This window comes from Crocuta crocuta, unplaced genomic scaffold, assembly GCF_008692635.1.
Source record: "Crocuta crocuta isolate KB4526 unplaced genomic scaffold, BGI_CrCroc_1.0 scaffold455, whole genome shotgun sequence".
In the NCBI taxonomy this organism is placed as follows: Eukaryota; Metazoa; Chordata; class Mammalia; order Carnivora; family Hyaenidae; genus Crocuta; species Crocuta crocuta.
In genome coordinates this window covers 887,323-900,714 of record NW_027529531.1, presented here as the reverse complement: position 1 = coordinate 900,714, position 13,392 = coordinate 887,323, and the positions used below count along the sequence as shown (strand labels likewise).

Below are 13,392 nucleotides of genomic sequence, written 5' to 3'. Positions count from 1 at the left end.
TTTATATGGTTAAGTAAATTTCAAAAAGAAATTTTAAGTTATGACTAAGCACTAGTAGACTCTAAAATGAATCAAAGATGCTTGAGGGGTGCCTGGGGGTTCAGTCGGTTAAGCGTCTGACTCAGGCTCAGGTCACGATCTCACAGTCCATGAGTTCCAGCCCTGAGTCAGGCTCTGTGCTGACAGCTCAGAGAATGGAGTCTGCTTTGGATTCTGTATTTCTCTCTCTCTGTCCTTCCCCCCACTCACACTCTGTCTCTCTCTCTCTCTCTCAAAAATAAATAAACATTAATAAAAAGATGTTTGAAAAAGGATGAAATAGAGCTTTTAGAGTGGAGACATAATAAATAAAAAATACTCAGTGAGGGGGCTAAAGAATAGATTAGACATACCTGAAGATAGGATGAGTGAGCTATATAGATCAAAAGAAATTATCCAAAATAGAGCACAGAAAAACAAAGTGATGAAATATATAATAACAGAGAGGTTAGAGGAAACAGAGGCTCTGATAAGAAAATCCAACATACGTTTAATTCTGGCTTCGTAGAAGTAACTGAGACAATGGGGAAGAAGCAATAGCTGAAGGAAAAAATTTAAATATTCCAGAATCAATGAAAGAAAGTAATCCTTATATTTAGGAATTTCCAAGGAATCACAAGAGCGATACATAAAAAGAACAGCAAATGTAAAATAAAGTTGTTTAAAGAAGCCAGAGAGAAAAGGCCAATCATTACAAAGGAATAACAATTTAAAACAAATGATGTCTCAATAGCAACAGTGGATAAATTACTTCATTGGGATGAAATAGGAAACTTAAATAGTCCCACCATTATTGAATACATCAAATACATAATTTCAAAACCTTCTCTCAAGGAAAATAAGTAAACTCTAGGCCCATGTGGTTTCACTGGTGAATTCTCTAAATACTTAGGAAAAATGTCGTCATCCATCTATGGACTTCCCAGAAAATGAGGAGAGAAGGCACAGCCCCCAACCTTTTTGTGAACCAGCATAACCTAGAAGAAAACACAGAAGCTGATCGCATTCCAGAATGTAGTTGTAAAAGTCCTAAATAAAATATTAACAGAGCCCAGTAACATAGAGTTCATTTCAGTAACTTCTGCTCTAATAAAAATAATGGCAAATTATGAATAAGAAGGAACTTATTTAATCTGTTAGTGTATTTAAAAGTGTATTTGAAGAAAAAAATGTACTTAATGGTGAAATACTGACGCCTTTCCTTTTGAAGTTGGGAACAACAGAAGAGTGTCTGTTCATCTCATTTCTATCCAAGATTGTTCTGGAAGTTTGACTAGTATTATAAACAAGAAAAAGAAAGGAAAGCTATAACATTTGTAAAAAAATTTAAAAAACAGATTTTTAGAAATAGAAAAGTCTTGAAGAACATAGAAAAATAAGAATGCATCCTACTTTACTGGAAAATGGTTCACTTTAAAAGAGAGGGGGGGTGGCGCCTGGGTGGCTTAGTCGGTTAAGCGTCCGACTTTCGCTTAGGTCATGATCTCGCGGTTGGTGGGTTCGAGCCCCGCGTTGGGCTCTGTGCTGACTGACAGCTCAGAGCCTGGAGCCTATTTCAGAGTCTGTATCTCCCTCTCTCTCTGACCCTCCCCTGCTCACGCTGTCTCTCTCTCTCTCTCCTAGAAATAAATTTAAAAAAAATTAAAAAAAAATAAATAAAAGAGAGAGGGGCTCATGAAAAGGGAGGGAACTTCCAGGGCTGGAAAGGGGCTACCTGTTGACCTGGGTGCTGGTTCCTAAGTGTTCACTTTGTAGTGAGATTTTACATGAGATTCACATGAAATTTTTAACAGGATGGAAGTGTTTCCATGCAATTCCCTAATTTTGTAAAATAACTTTTTAAAGATTCTATTTATGAGACTAATCAAAAGTAATTACCTAGGATTCAATTTGGAAAACTATACTTAAGTTCTTTATGAAAAAAATCATAAAACATCATGAGGGACATTGAAGAAAAGACCTGAATAAAAGGAAGTATGTTCTTGAAGAAATACTGTGTATTTAAATGGTGTGAGTTTTCCTCAATCTAATCTTTAGATCTAATGCAATTTCAATAATTTTTCATGGAAGTTGATGGGCTAATTCTGAAGTTCATGTGAAAGAGGTACCAACTGGGACAGGTGGGACACACTGGTAACAGAAAGTAGTAAGGGGGTGGGGCTTGTCCTACATATCAGGTCCTGATTTAAAGCTCTATAGCAATTTAGGGGCATCTGGGTGGCTCAGTTGAAGTGTCCAACTCTTGATTTCTGCTTAGGTCATGATCTCATGGTATGTGGTTTGAGCCCTGCATGGATAGGGCTCCTCACTGACGGTGTGAAGTCTGCTTGGGATTCTCTCTCTCTCCCTCTGTCTGCCTCCCCGCCTCTCAAAATAAATGAATAAATTAAAAAAAATATCAGTCTCCAATGTCAGATGCAGAATGGGAACTACGGATGGCAGATTTGTGGCTGAAATTTGGCGACGCAGAGGATGATTTAGCAAATGGTGCTTGGACAATTGTTTTTCTACGTTGAGACTGTATCTCCATCTCATCTCACACACAGATGTCAATTCTATATGGATTAAAGTCCTAAACATAAAAAGACAGGACTATGAAGCTTTAAGAATATAGGAGAGTCTCTTGGGCTGTAGGAATGGCTCTCTTAAACAAAGGCACAAAGAATAGAAAATGAAAAGAACAGTGCAATAAATCTGATCACGTTGAAACTGAGATTTTCTATTCACAAAAAGATATCATCAAGGACAGGAAAAGTCTAGTCACAAAGCTGTAGGATGTTTGCTTTTATAAAATCGACAAATGACTAGTACTGGCATTAAAGAAGGACTCCTGAGGGCGCCTGGGTGGCTTCGTTGGTTAAGCGTCCGACTCTTTGTTTCAGCTCAGGTCATGATCTCATGGTTCGTGAGTTTAACCCCTGCACTGGGCTCCATGCTGACAGTGCGGAGCCTGCTTGGGAATCTCTCTCTCCCTCTCCCTTCCCAGCTCACATGTGCGTGCTCTCTCTCTCTCAAAATAAATAAATGAACTTAAAAATAAACAAATAGGGGCTCCTGGATGGCTCAGTCAATTAAACATCCAACTTCGGCTCAGGTCATGAGCTCACAGTTCATGAGTTCAAGCCCCGCATCAGGTTCTGTGCTGACAGCTCAGAGCCTGGAGTTGGCTTCAGATTCTGTGTTTCTCTCTCTGCCCCTCCCCAGCTCACTCTCTCTGTCTTTCTCTCTCAAAAATAAATAAGTAAATAAGTAAGTAAATAAATAAAGAACTCCTGTAATTGAATTTTAAATTTATTTTAAATTTAAATTTTAAACCTAAATTCAACTCAAAGTCCTTAGTAATCAGGAAAATGAAATTCAAAACCATAGCATTCTTTGTATGCCTATCAGATGGGAAAAAACAATAAAATCAGTTGAAAGCCAGAGTTGGGCAGGCTGCAAACTGAGTGGAAACTCCCTCACTTTAGGTGGCCTAGAAAATCAGTACAGCCATTTTGGAAAACAACTCAGATATTCTTGAAATTCTAAAGGCGGACATTACCCAGAAATTCCCTTTCGAGGCTTAGAACACACCTGTGGAAACTCTTGCACAGGGACATCAGAAGATATGTATAAGAATTTTCTCATGGGTGCATGAGACTGACAGGAAATCTGAACACTGACTAGATTTCTGATGACATTAAGGAATTCTTTTAGGTTTGATGATGGTATTATGGTTGGGGTAGCCAAAAGAATCCTATCTTTTTTTTTTTTAATGTTTTATTTATTTCTAGGAGAGAGAGAGAGACAGCGTGAGCAGGGGAGGGTCAGAGAGAGAGGGAGTCACAGACTGAAACAGGCTCCAGGCTCTGAGCTGGCAGTCAGCACAGAGCCCGACGCGGGACTCGAACCCACGAACTGCGAGATCATGACCTAAGCGAAAGTCGGATGCTCAACCGACTAAGCCACCCAGGCGCCCCGAAAGAATCTTATCTTTAAGAGATACGTGCAGCAATATTTCTTTTATGGATGAACATCTGATATGGAAGTGATCTGAAGGTGTAGGAGGTGGGGTGAGGGGTCAGATGGAAGAAGACGGCCCCCGAGTGTGGGTCCTTGACGCTGGGTCACAAGTCCAGGAAGGTTCACCAGAGGATTTACTCTCAGGGCAGGGGCTGGGCCGGCTTGCTCAGCTTCAACGCTGGCTCGCACCTCCGCACCATCATCAGGAACGTGGTTCAGCCAAGAGAGCCAGATATGTGGGTGCAGGTAGAGAGAGCCTCCCACCCAAGCGAGCTGACCCACCCCATTGCCTTTCCTCTGCTTCTCACAGTGTGTCTCTAGTTGATTTGTTGAGCCTTGTGACTTGAGCCTTTTCATTTGGCCTGTGAACCCTCTGTTTTGTGACTTCTGCAACTGCTTTCCTGGCAGTGAACTTGAAGGCTACCTCTTCATCAGAGTCACTTCCCAGGGTGCCCCTGCTGGGCACCGCCTGAGCCCTGCTTTCCGCAAGTGCCTGGGGCTAGGGAGAGACGTGGACGAGGAGTTGATTTTGACCCTTGTGTTGAGAACAGACTACAGGGGCCAGACGGCTAGGGAAGCCAGATGTGGGTGAAGAATTTGCTAGATGCGGTCTACTATTTTAAGCAAGCCAAGGATTATGGCAAATAGTTGGCCAATCGTTCAATATGCTTGTTATGTTTTTTCTAATGGAAGGCGTTCCCAAGGGAACTCCTCGGCACGTTGCAATCCTGCAGATTGGAGTGCTTATTTTCAAAAGACTCAAAAAACAAGTCGTGGCCCCGTGTTGGGCACCGAGCCCATCGATTTTCGGAGGACCTTTCGCACCTCAGTGCGTAACTGAGAATGACACTGACTCAGCAAAACATCTTATTAGCCTTCACAACCCTTTGCGCAGAGCCGGCATCTCCACGTTACAAACTGTGAAAGAAACTCAGGCTACAGAGGTCAGATGATGTTCTCATCTGATGGCCATAGCTGACCTGATCTTCAGTCCCATATCCTGGCCAACCAGCCAGCTGATGACTCACACTATTGCCTGTTGTGAAAAATAACAAAACTCCCCCATCTTGACGTTTTAATTAGGTTTTCAATTTTAGCACAGTTTTGCTTTGCCCCAAACATGAGAAATCCAGGAGGCTCAGAGCCCACGATCAAAGCCTGGCGGACAAGTTCCCGGAAGCCCGCCAGCTTCCCCACCGCCTTCGGGCTCACGGATCTCTCTCGCACCCCGGTGAAGACGCTATCATCGCGGGCAGTGTTTTCCGAAGCTCCCTCTGGGGCTAACGACGACGGCAGAAAGCTAGGCAACAAGCAGATTTGCGAAGACCAAGGAACATGGCCCGTTCGGGAGTCACTGTCGTCCAACAGCACGTCGTGGGATTGTTGCTGTGGGACCCTGGGGACCTTCTCTACCTCTCAGATCTACATTTTCTTTTACTATGAAAAGCTTTGTTTATTTATTTGTGTTTAAAGTTTTACTTATTTATTTTGAGAGACGCAGAGAGAGTGAGAGTGAGTGAGCATGAGTAGGGGAAGGGTAGAGCGAGCTGGAGAGAGAGAGAGAGAGAGAGAGAGAGAATCTCAGCAGGCTCTGAATTGTCAGTGTGAGATCATGACCTGAAGCAAAATCCAGAGTCCGATGCTGAACAACCGAGCCACCCAGCCGCCCCGCTATGGAGAAATTTAAAGGGAGAGGCGAGTAGTACAGACTGTCACAGGGTCTGCGGGACCTGGACTGTGTTCAGCCTCTGACACTAGTTGGCTTTTGCTCTTCCCTCTAGTTTCCTAAAGCTTTGTCTGCACCGCAAGCTATTTAAGGGATGAGACTTTCCTTCTTTGGCTCCTGTTACATTGTCATTCTTTATTTTTATTTTATTTTTTTTTAATTTTTTTTTTTTNNNGGACGCTTAACCGACTAAGCCACCCAGGCGCCCCTCATTGTCATTCTTTATGGGACTAACGCGGGTTTCAGATTTCCGAAGTATTTAACCCAACCAGTCCCCCTCCTCCAAACACCCCCACCAGGTTCCTTTTATACCTGGAGTGGACGCACGTGGTGGGCGAGAGGGGGAAGGAAGGCACGTTTGTCTCCATTTGCCATTCACTTAGCCTGGCCTAGTGGAAACAGGATGGGCGAGAAAGAAGAGAAATCCGAAATCCAGGGGATCCTGCATTTTTACTCTTCGAGACGTAGTCGCCTGAACATAAAGGAGAGGCTCTCCGCCCCTGCATCCAGATCATTCCTTGGGGACAGTGGCCTCCGTGAACTCAATTCCTCTGGCTGTGTCCTGAGGCTGGGAGGGGACTGTCCTACAAGCAGAGTGAGTTAGCCTGTATGTCGAACGGGGGATTCTAATTTCTAGGGGGCTCTGCTCCCCGGCGCTGTGGTGAGAGCCACCGAGTGAACATTTCTTCTCCCGGCCCCAGACTCTCAGTCTGGTACTTGATGGCAGGGAGTGCGTACCCTAGCCCCTCCCTCCCCGTCCTTCCCAGCACACACTCAGGAGCCGGGCCAGCACCCCTCGGGAACCCCCCGGCAGGGCTCCCCGACTTTCCAGGCTACACCGCAGACCTCAGGGCCTTCCTGCCTATCCTCGCCGATGCCAAAATCCCATCCCCTTCAGCAAGGCTGCTCAGGGCCTCACCCCCATCCCTACCCACCTGACTGCCTCCCCCTCTCTCTTCCCATATCGTGCGCTTAGCACGTCTGTCTAGGTCGTGCCAGCCTGGCCTCACTCTTACTAGATCGAGGGCTGTGTCTCTGAGTCTCTGCTCGCATGAAAAGTCGACTCCCTCCTAGCTGCCGTTCGCCTCCTCCTTCCAGAATCGGCCCAGAACACCCCGGCTGCTCCCTGCCTTCCTCTGGCTCCAGGGCCCCCCGTGCCCTCAAACCCTACACACTGCGTATACCGCTTGCTTCTCCCACAGAAAGCTCTGTCTCGCCCGCTCCTGGGCCTGGAGCCCTTCCCCATCCCCGGGGCCGCACCCGGGCTGCTCCACTCTCTCCAGACAAACGTCAGGTGTCCGAGCTCTGAGCCCGAGCCTTGTCGTAGCATTGATGACAAGCCGTCCGGATAACGTCCGCTGTCACTGCTGACTAGTGGCTGTGGGGACCGGAGCAGGGCAGGCATGCGCGCGGGCAGAGAAACTTCTACCTGCGTGTAGTCCCACATTCTTTCCTACAAGACGATATGTTTGGGATCTCACATTTCTTTTACTAGCAAAACAGAGTTTTCCAAAGATACGTGTAGGTATAGAGAAGGCACAACGAAAGGAGAGAGCAGGTCCCACGGTGTTGAGTGTGTAAGCGGCACTGAGATGACCGAGCGGAGGCCCCATCAGAGTTTCTTGAGGATTCTTAAGTCCGCAGTGATGCTCCGATCGCTTTCACCATCACTGATTTTGGCGGAAGCGTTAGTTTCTGTTCATTCTTTGGGCCTCATTTCATACACCATTTCCGCAGAGAATCCCTCCTTCACCGTCTTCAAGACAATGGACTATCTGAGCCCTTGAGTGTGTGGCTAAACAACACCCCCCGGTCTGTGGCTCCTGCATTTTTAGTAAGCGTTAGGGGCCCCGTGCTCCCTGGATACGCGCTCCAGTGCCAAGCCGTCACTCGGAAGGGATCCGCTGCGTCTCCACCACGGGCCGAGGGCTGGTTCCGCAGTGGGTGAGTCCGAGCCTGCCCCGGCCTGTCCGCACACGGACACACGGGGAGCGAGCCCCAGGCGCGGAGGCCCCCCTGTTTAGGAGGCGGGAGTAGGGAAAGGAAATACCACGGAGCCAAGTGTTGAGGGCTGAGGGCTAGGGGCATCGGGACTGTCTAGAAGGATCAGAGGGAAGAATAAACTACAGGAACCAGAAGATCTTTTCAGAAAACTGCTGGGCCTTCTCAGCGGGACCCAGAAAGCTGTGGCCTCTGGGAAACAGCAAGAGAGCCTCAAGGCGCAGGGGCCTGCGAACGAAGCGAAAGAGGCCACGGAGGAAGCCAGGGCTTCCGGAAGGCCGCCACGGGGGCAAAATGTCCATCAGAGGCGGTAGATCTGAAAGGGACACTGACGCGAGTGGACACTTCACGCGCCACTTACCACGTGCAGAAAGGCCTGGGAGCCACGGCCGCGGGACCTGGGGGGGGGGCAAACAACAGGCCCGGGCCAGGGGCCAGGTCTGGATGTGGGGGGGCGTCCCTGGGGAAGACAGGACTGTCCCAGTCACCCCGATCCCGGCCACACACAGCTGGATGACCGTGGGAGGGCTCCCCTGCATTCAGAGGGACACCGGGGGAAAAGACGGCCCCCTTACACCCCGTGAAGAAACCCGCGCCCCACGAGCAGGGCAACCTCCAGTGTCCCCACGGAGAGCCCTGGAGCGCCCGCCACGGGACAGACTGCAGCCCGGCCCCCGGAGCGCCCCTCGCAGCCTTGAACCCCAAGGGACCGGAGCAGCCGCCCTGGAGGTTTCGGGAGACGTGCCACAGTCCGGGCCCCGAGCCTGTCACCGCCTGTTTGTTTGTCTGTAACGTGTGAACTCCCGTCAGGAGACCGCGCGCTGTCACGTGCCACAAAGCACACAGAACGTCTGCTGAGGATGGATGTGGATCCAAGTGCTTCTGCAGCCGCCGGTGCTCCGAGCCCACTGCCGTGAAGGCTGCCCCCGACCCAGGCGGCCAGGGGACAGCGGGCAGCAGCTCAAGATGGCCGCCCGACCGTCACCTTCCCGTGGCCGCGCAGAGCTGGGCCACGGCACTCAGAACGAGACAGGCCTTTGTTCTTTTCCACAAACCACAAGGGCCCCCAAACAACCCAACAGCCTTAACGTTTTTTTTTTTTTAAATGGTGAGGAGGCCAAAGAATTATAGTATGGAACTTTACAAACCATAATAAAATGAATTGGGTTCCTTTCAATGGGAGAGACAAATAAACCAACTGGTGACAGACATGATTTGCCATTAACCACTCTACCCAGGTTGTTTGACATTTAGGACTTGCCAACGCTCTGGGCCGCGGGGCCTGACCAGGAGGGGACAGTGAGCTCAGCAGATGAAGCAAATGCACAAATGTGAAGAAAGGCCACCAAAATGTGAAGTGATTAGCAATTGCGCTTTTTATTTTCACACACACACGCACACACACGCCCGCACATTATGGATATACAGAAGTCTATATTATGATCCACACTGAACAGAAATTATGCAATCAGAAAGTAAAAGGTAGTTTTTCTCCCAGAAAAGGAGGGTCCCGCAATGCTGTCCCCTACTCCTGGCGGCCTTGAGCCTGTTCGAGGACCCTCTATAGCTGCTCCGAAAAGACAAATGGTTTAGTTGCTTGAGAAAGATTGGGCCTCGGGAAAACTGCATCTCTGGGAATTGAGGTGTGTGTGTGTGTGTGTGTGTGTGTGTGTGTGTGTGTGTGTGTGTGAGAGAGAGAGAGACAGAGAGAGAGAGAGACAGAGAGACAGAGATTCTGGAAAANACAAATGGTTTAGTTGCTTGAGAAAGATTGGGCCTCGGGAAAACTGCGTCTCTGGGAATTGAGGGGTGTGTGTGTGTGTGTGTGTGTGTGTGTGTGTGTGTGAGAGAGAGAGAGACAGAGAGACAGAGAGACAGAGAGACAGAGATTTCTCGTAAAGTGTTTGCTAAGTTATTTTGGGGGATGACCATTTGTATCTTGAGGTCCAACCATAAGACCTTCTGTGGATCCCCCCCAAGGCTGGGGGTCCCAAGGAGAGACAGCCTTTGGGACACGCAGCTGGCTGCACCACCACCCCCTCCCAAGGAGGCATGTTGTTCCTAACTGGGAACCCTTTACAGCTGGGCCCGAGGAAGTTTTTGGCTGTAAACTGTCATGCACCGAAGCCTTCAGTGAAAAGGCTGCAGAGGGAGCCGCCGGTCCCGGGAACCAAGGAACAAAGATGGAGAGACCGAGGCACAGAAAGGTGGAGAGAAAGGATCCGGAGCGGAAGCGAGGGACGCGCGCCGCAGCCCCACCAGCTCCTGGCGCTGGATTCGGGGTCGTGGTCTGGAGCACTTAGGACGTTCTTTGTGGGGGGTGAACGTGTCATTGCCCTGCTGGGAAACTTAACATCTTTCCTGATGGGGTTTGTTCTTAGCGGGCCGTGCCCTCTCCTGTTTGTGGAACCAGCTGAACTCAAACCACAGTTCGGGAACGATCTGGAAACCCTTCATCATGGGCCAGTTCTACTGGACTTTGGGGGAACCACCAGCGACAGAGCTCCCGACTTAGGGGTCCGGGGTTGTTGGAAGCGCGCTGCTGACCTGGGGTTTCGGAGAGCCTCGATTCGGGGACCCCTCCCCCTCCTGTCTCCCTCCACCTCACACCCGGCCTCTCCCCTTTATGACACGTGCGGAAGCTCAGGCCGCAGAAATGACCTTTGAGACATTTTTATTCTCTCGGGAAAAGCGCTCACGAGCCCTCCGAGCCCCAAGGTCCGCGACTCAGGAGGGCCCGACCGTCAGGGGCAAATGAGGTCATTTAGGTGCCTCTTTCCAGAAGGAAAATCCCCCTCCCCTCGCCCCGTCAGTCAGCCCCTTGGAATCCAATGCGTCCTAGACAACAAAAGAAACCGAGAAGCGGACAGGGACCAGGTGCGCCGGGCTTCCCGACTCTTCAGGACCCATTTGGAGAGGGGCGGAAAACCGGCCCTGGAAACGTGTTCCCTCCANGGCGCGGCTCCCTCCTGCCTCCGGGCTCCAGGTTTAGGAGGAATGTTATTGTTTAAAGAGACCTCATTGAGCTACTTCCTGCTCATTGTCACCTTTCCTTCGCTCTCCCGGCGAAGGTTCTCGCCGAAAGGTAATAAACCGCCCGCCCCCACGCCCCCCGGGGGCCTAGCGGGGAGGCACGCCCCGAACCCCGATCTCTGGGAAGCGCCCTGGCGGCCCCTCCCGCTCCCACCTTGCGCGGAAGCTCCCAGGTCCCATTCGGTGCAGGCGCAAACCGGGCATCGAGGTCGCGTTTATACACCGCGGGCGGGGAAACTTCCTAAAAGGGCACATTTGGTTGATTTTGAGGATTTCCGTCTCGGGGCGTGGAGCGCGCCCCGGGGCAGAGGCTTGGGCCCCCGGGGCGCCGGGACTGGGGGGCGGNNGCCGGGCGCGGAGAGCGCGGGGAAGAGCGCGCAGTACCGCGTGGACCACCTGCTGAGCGCCGTGGAGAGCGAGCTGCAGGCGGGCAGCGAGAAGGGCGACCCCACGGAGCGCGAGCTGCGCGTGGGCCTGGAGGAGAGCGAGCTGTGGCTGCGCTTCAAGGAGCTCACCAACGAGATGATCGTGACCAAGAACGGCAGGTGGGCGCGGGGTCGGCGTGCGCCCTGCCTCCTACCGCCCAGGGGGCCCTCGCAGCCGGGCGGCTTCTCGCTCCTTTCCGCTCGGCTCGGCCACGGAGCCCGGTGTCCCCCCGTCGTCGCTCTTCTGAGGTTTTCCCCGCGGAAGTTTGGGAGGGTCCCCGGGACACGCGCCTCGCGCACGCTTGCCCCGAGCGCCCGAGCGGCGCGCGGAAACCCCCCGGCCAGGTCCTCCCCGACCCTGCCTCCGGGGGCCGTGAGCTTGCGTGGAGGACGCCCGGGGACCGAGGGGGGCTCTGGGAAGCCCCCAAATGGCAGATGCCGCTGCCCCAGGTGTTCTGCCTTCCGGCTAAAGGCTCCTCCCCGGGGGGCCTCTGCGGCGCTCCTTCCTTTCCAGGAGGATGTTCCCGGTGCTGAAGGTGAACGTGTCCGGCCTGGACCCCAACGCCATGTACTCCTTCCTGCTGGACTTCGTGGCGGCCGACAACCACCGCTGGAAGTACGTGAACGGGGAGTGGGTCCCCGGCGGCAAGCCAGAGCCGCAGGCGCCCAGCTGCGTCTACATCCACCCCGACTCGCCCAACTTTGGGGCGCACTGGATGAAGGCGCCCGTGTCCTTCAGCAAAGTCAAGCTCACCAACAAGCTCAACGGAGGGGGTCAGGTAGGTGTGACGGGCCGCAGGGCCGCACCTTCCTCCCCGAGGAGACTTGGACAGGCCGTGCTTGCTCCGAGGTGACATCTGTCCTGGAGAAACTGCCACTGCCTCCTCAATTAGGCCTTCGGGGTTGTTTATAGTAAACTGATGATGGTAACACCGAGGCCTGCAGTGCCCGGGGGGAGGGTGCAGAGCTTCCCCTTTGACGTCTGGGTCTCCCGCTTTGGGGAACTTTTGCATTCAAGCCCTCGACTCCCCTAGGGGCAGAGAAAATATCAGCCTTGATCCGCAGTGGTCACTTTAGAGCTAAATATGTGCTACCTTGCTGCTGCGAGCTCTGAACACACTTGTAAACTTGTCATTTTGTAAGAATGTTTTTTCCTGGGGAATTTTCCCTGGGAGGACCCCCCCCCCCCACGTTCAGGGGACGCACACACAAGCTCCGGCTTTTATAAAGGTTTGCCACCATCCTGGAAGCGTTAAAACGTTACTCTGCAGGGTCAAAGGATTTCCCGATGGGCATTCACTGTCTATAACGGGGGGTAGCATCTCACATTCTTTCCTTTACATCAGCAGCAGCTGGTGGGAAAACCAGCAGCTACACACCCTTGTGAGCGGCACTGCTCTCTCTGCACCTTGCTTGTGTTTTTCTCCCCAACAGCAGGGCCGTGGAAGTTTCGTTCTCTGAAGGTCTGCTTTGTGTGTGCCTCCCTTAGATCATGTTGAACTCCTTACATAAGTACGAGCCTCGGATTCACATAGTGAGAGTTGGGGGCGCCCAGCGCATGATCACCAGCCATTGCTTCCCAGAGACCCAGTTCATAGCAGTGACCGCTTATCAGAACGAGGAGGTGAGCAGCGGGGAGGGTGGGCAGTGCTCCCTCCGAATTCGCAAAGCCTACGGAGGCAGTGTGTGTTGGTGCTGGCGTATTTTAGACTCATAAATAAGACCTTTTCAAATAATCTACCATGAGCATAAAATTGGGATGGGGGAGGGGAGCGCCTGGGTGGCTCGGTCAGTAAAGTGGCCAGTTTTGGCTCCGGTCATGATCTCATGGTTTGTGGGTTTGAACCCTGCATCGGGTTGTGTGCTGAGAGCTCGGAGCGCAGAGGCTGCCTCAGTTCTGTGTCTACCTCTCTGCTCCTCCCCCGCTCATGCCCTGTCTCTCAAAAATAAAATAAATATTTTTTAAAAAATTTAAAAATTGGGACAGGGGAAATATTTAGACTTAGACCTTGATCATTTTCCCTTTATTTCTCTGCAAAAGTGTCTAAAACTGGCACCATCTACCAGATGGATCTATGGATGAAAAGAACAAAAGTTTTAGGTTAAGTACTACGAGAATTTCTCTCAGACAAGAGTGAGTGAGGGAGGAAATCTTTCTAAATCTTC

At 51.1% G+C, this 13,392-nt stretch overlaps 1 protein-coding gene across 1 annotated transcript in view; it reads left to right on the top strand.

Moving 5' to 3' along the window:
• Positions 1-10,765: 10,765 nt before the first annotated feature.
• Positions 10,766-13,392, top strand: part of TBXT (T-box transcription factor T) — a 10,180-nt gene continuing 7,553 nt past the window's right edge. Inside the window, exons 1-3 of the mRNA XM_077761208.1 lie at positions 10,766-11,346; positions 11,741-12,005; positions 12,716-12,850. Of these exons, the coding sequence (XP_077617334.1) occupies positions 10,766-11,346; positions 11,741-12,005; positions 12,716-12,850 (981 nt within the window). The remainder of the gene's footprint in view (positions 11,347-11,740; positions 12,006-12,715; positions 12,851-13,392) is intronic.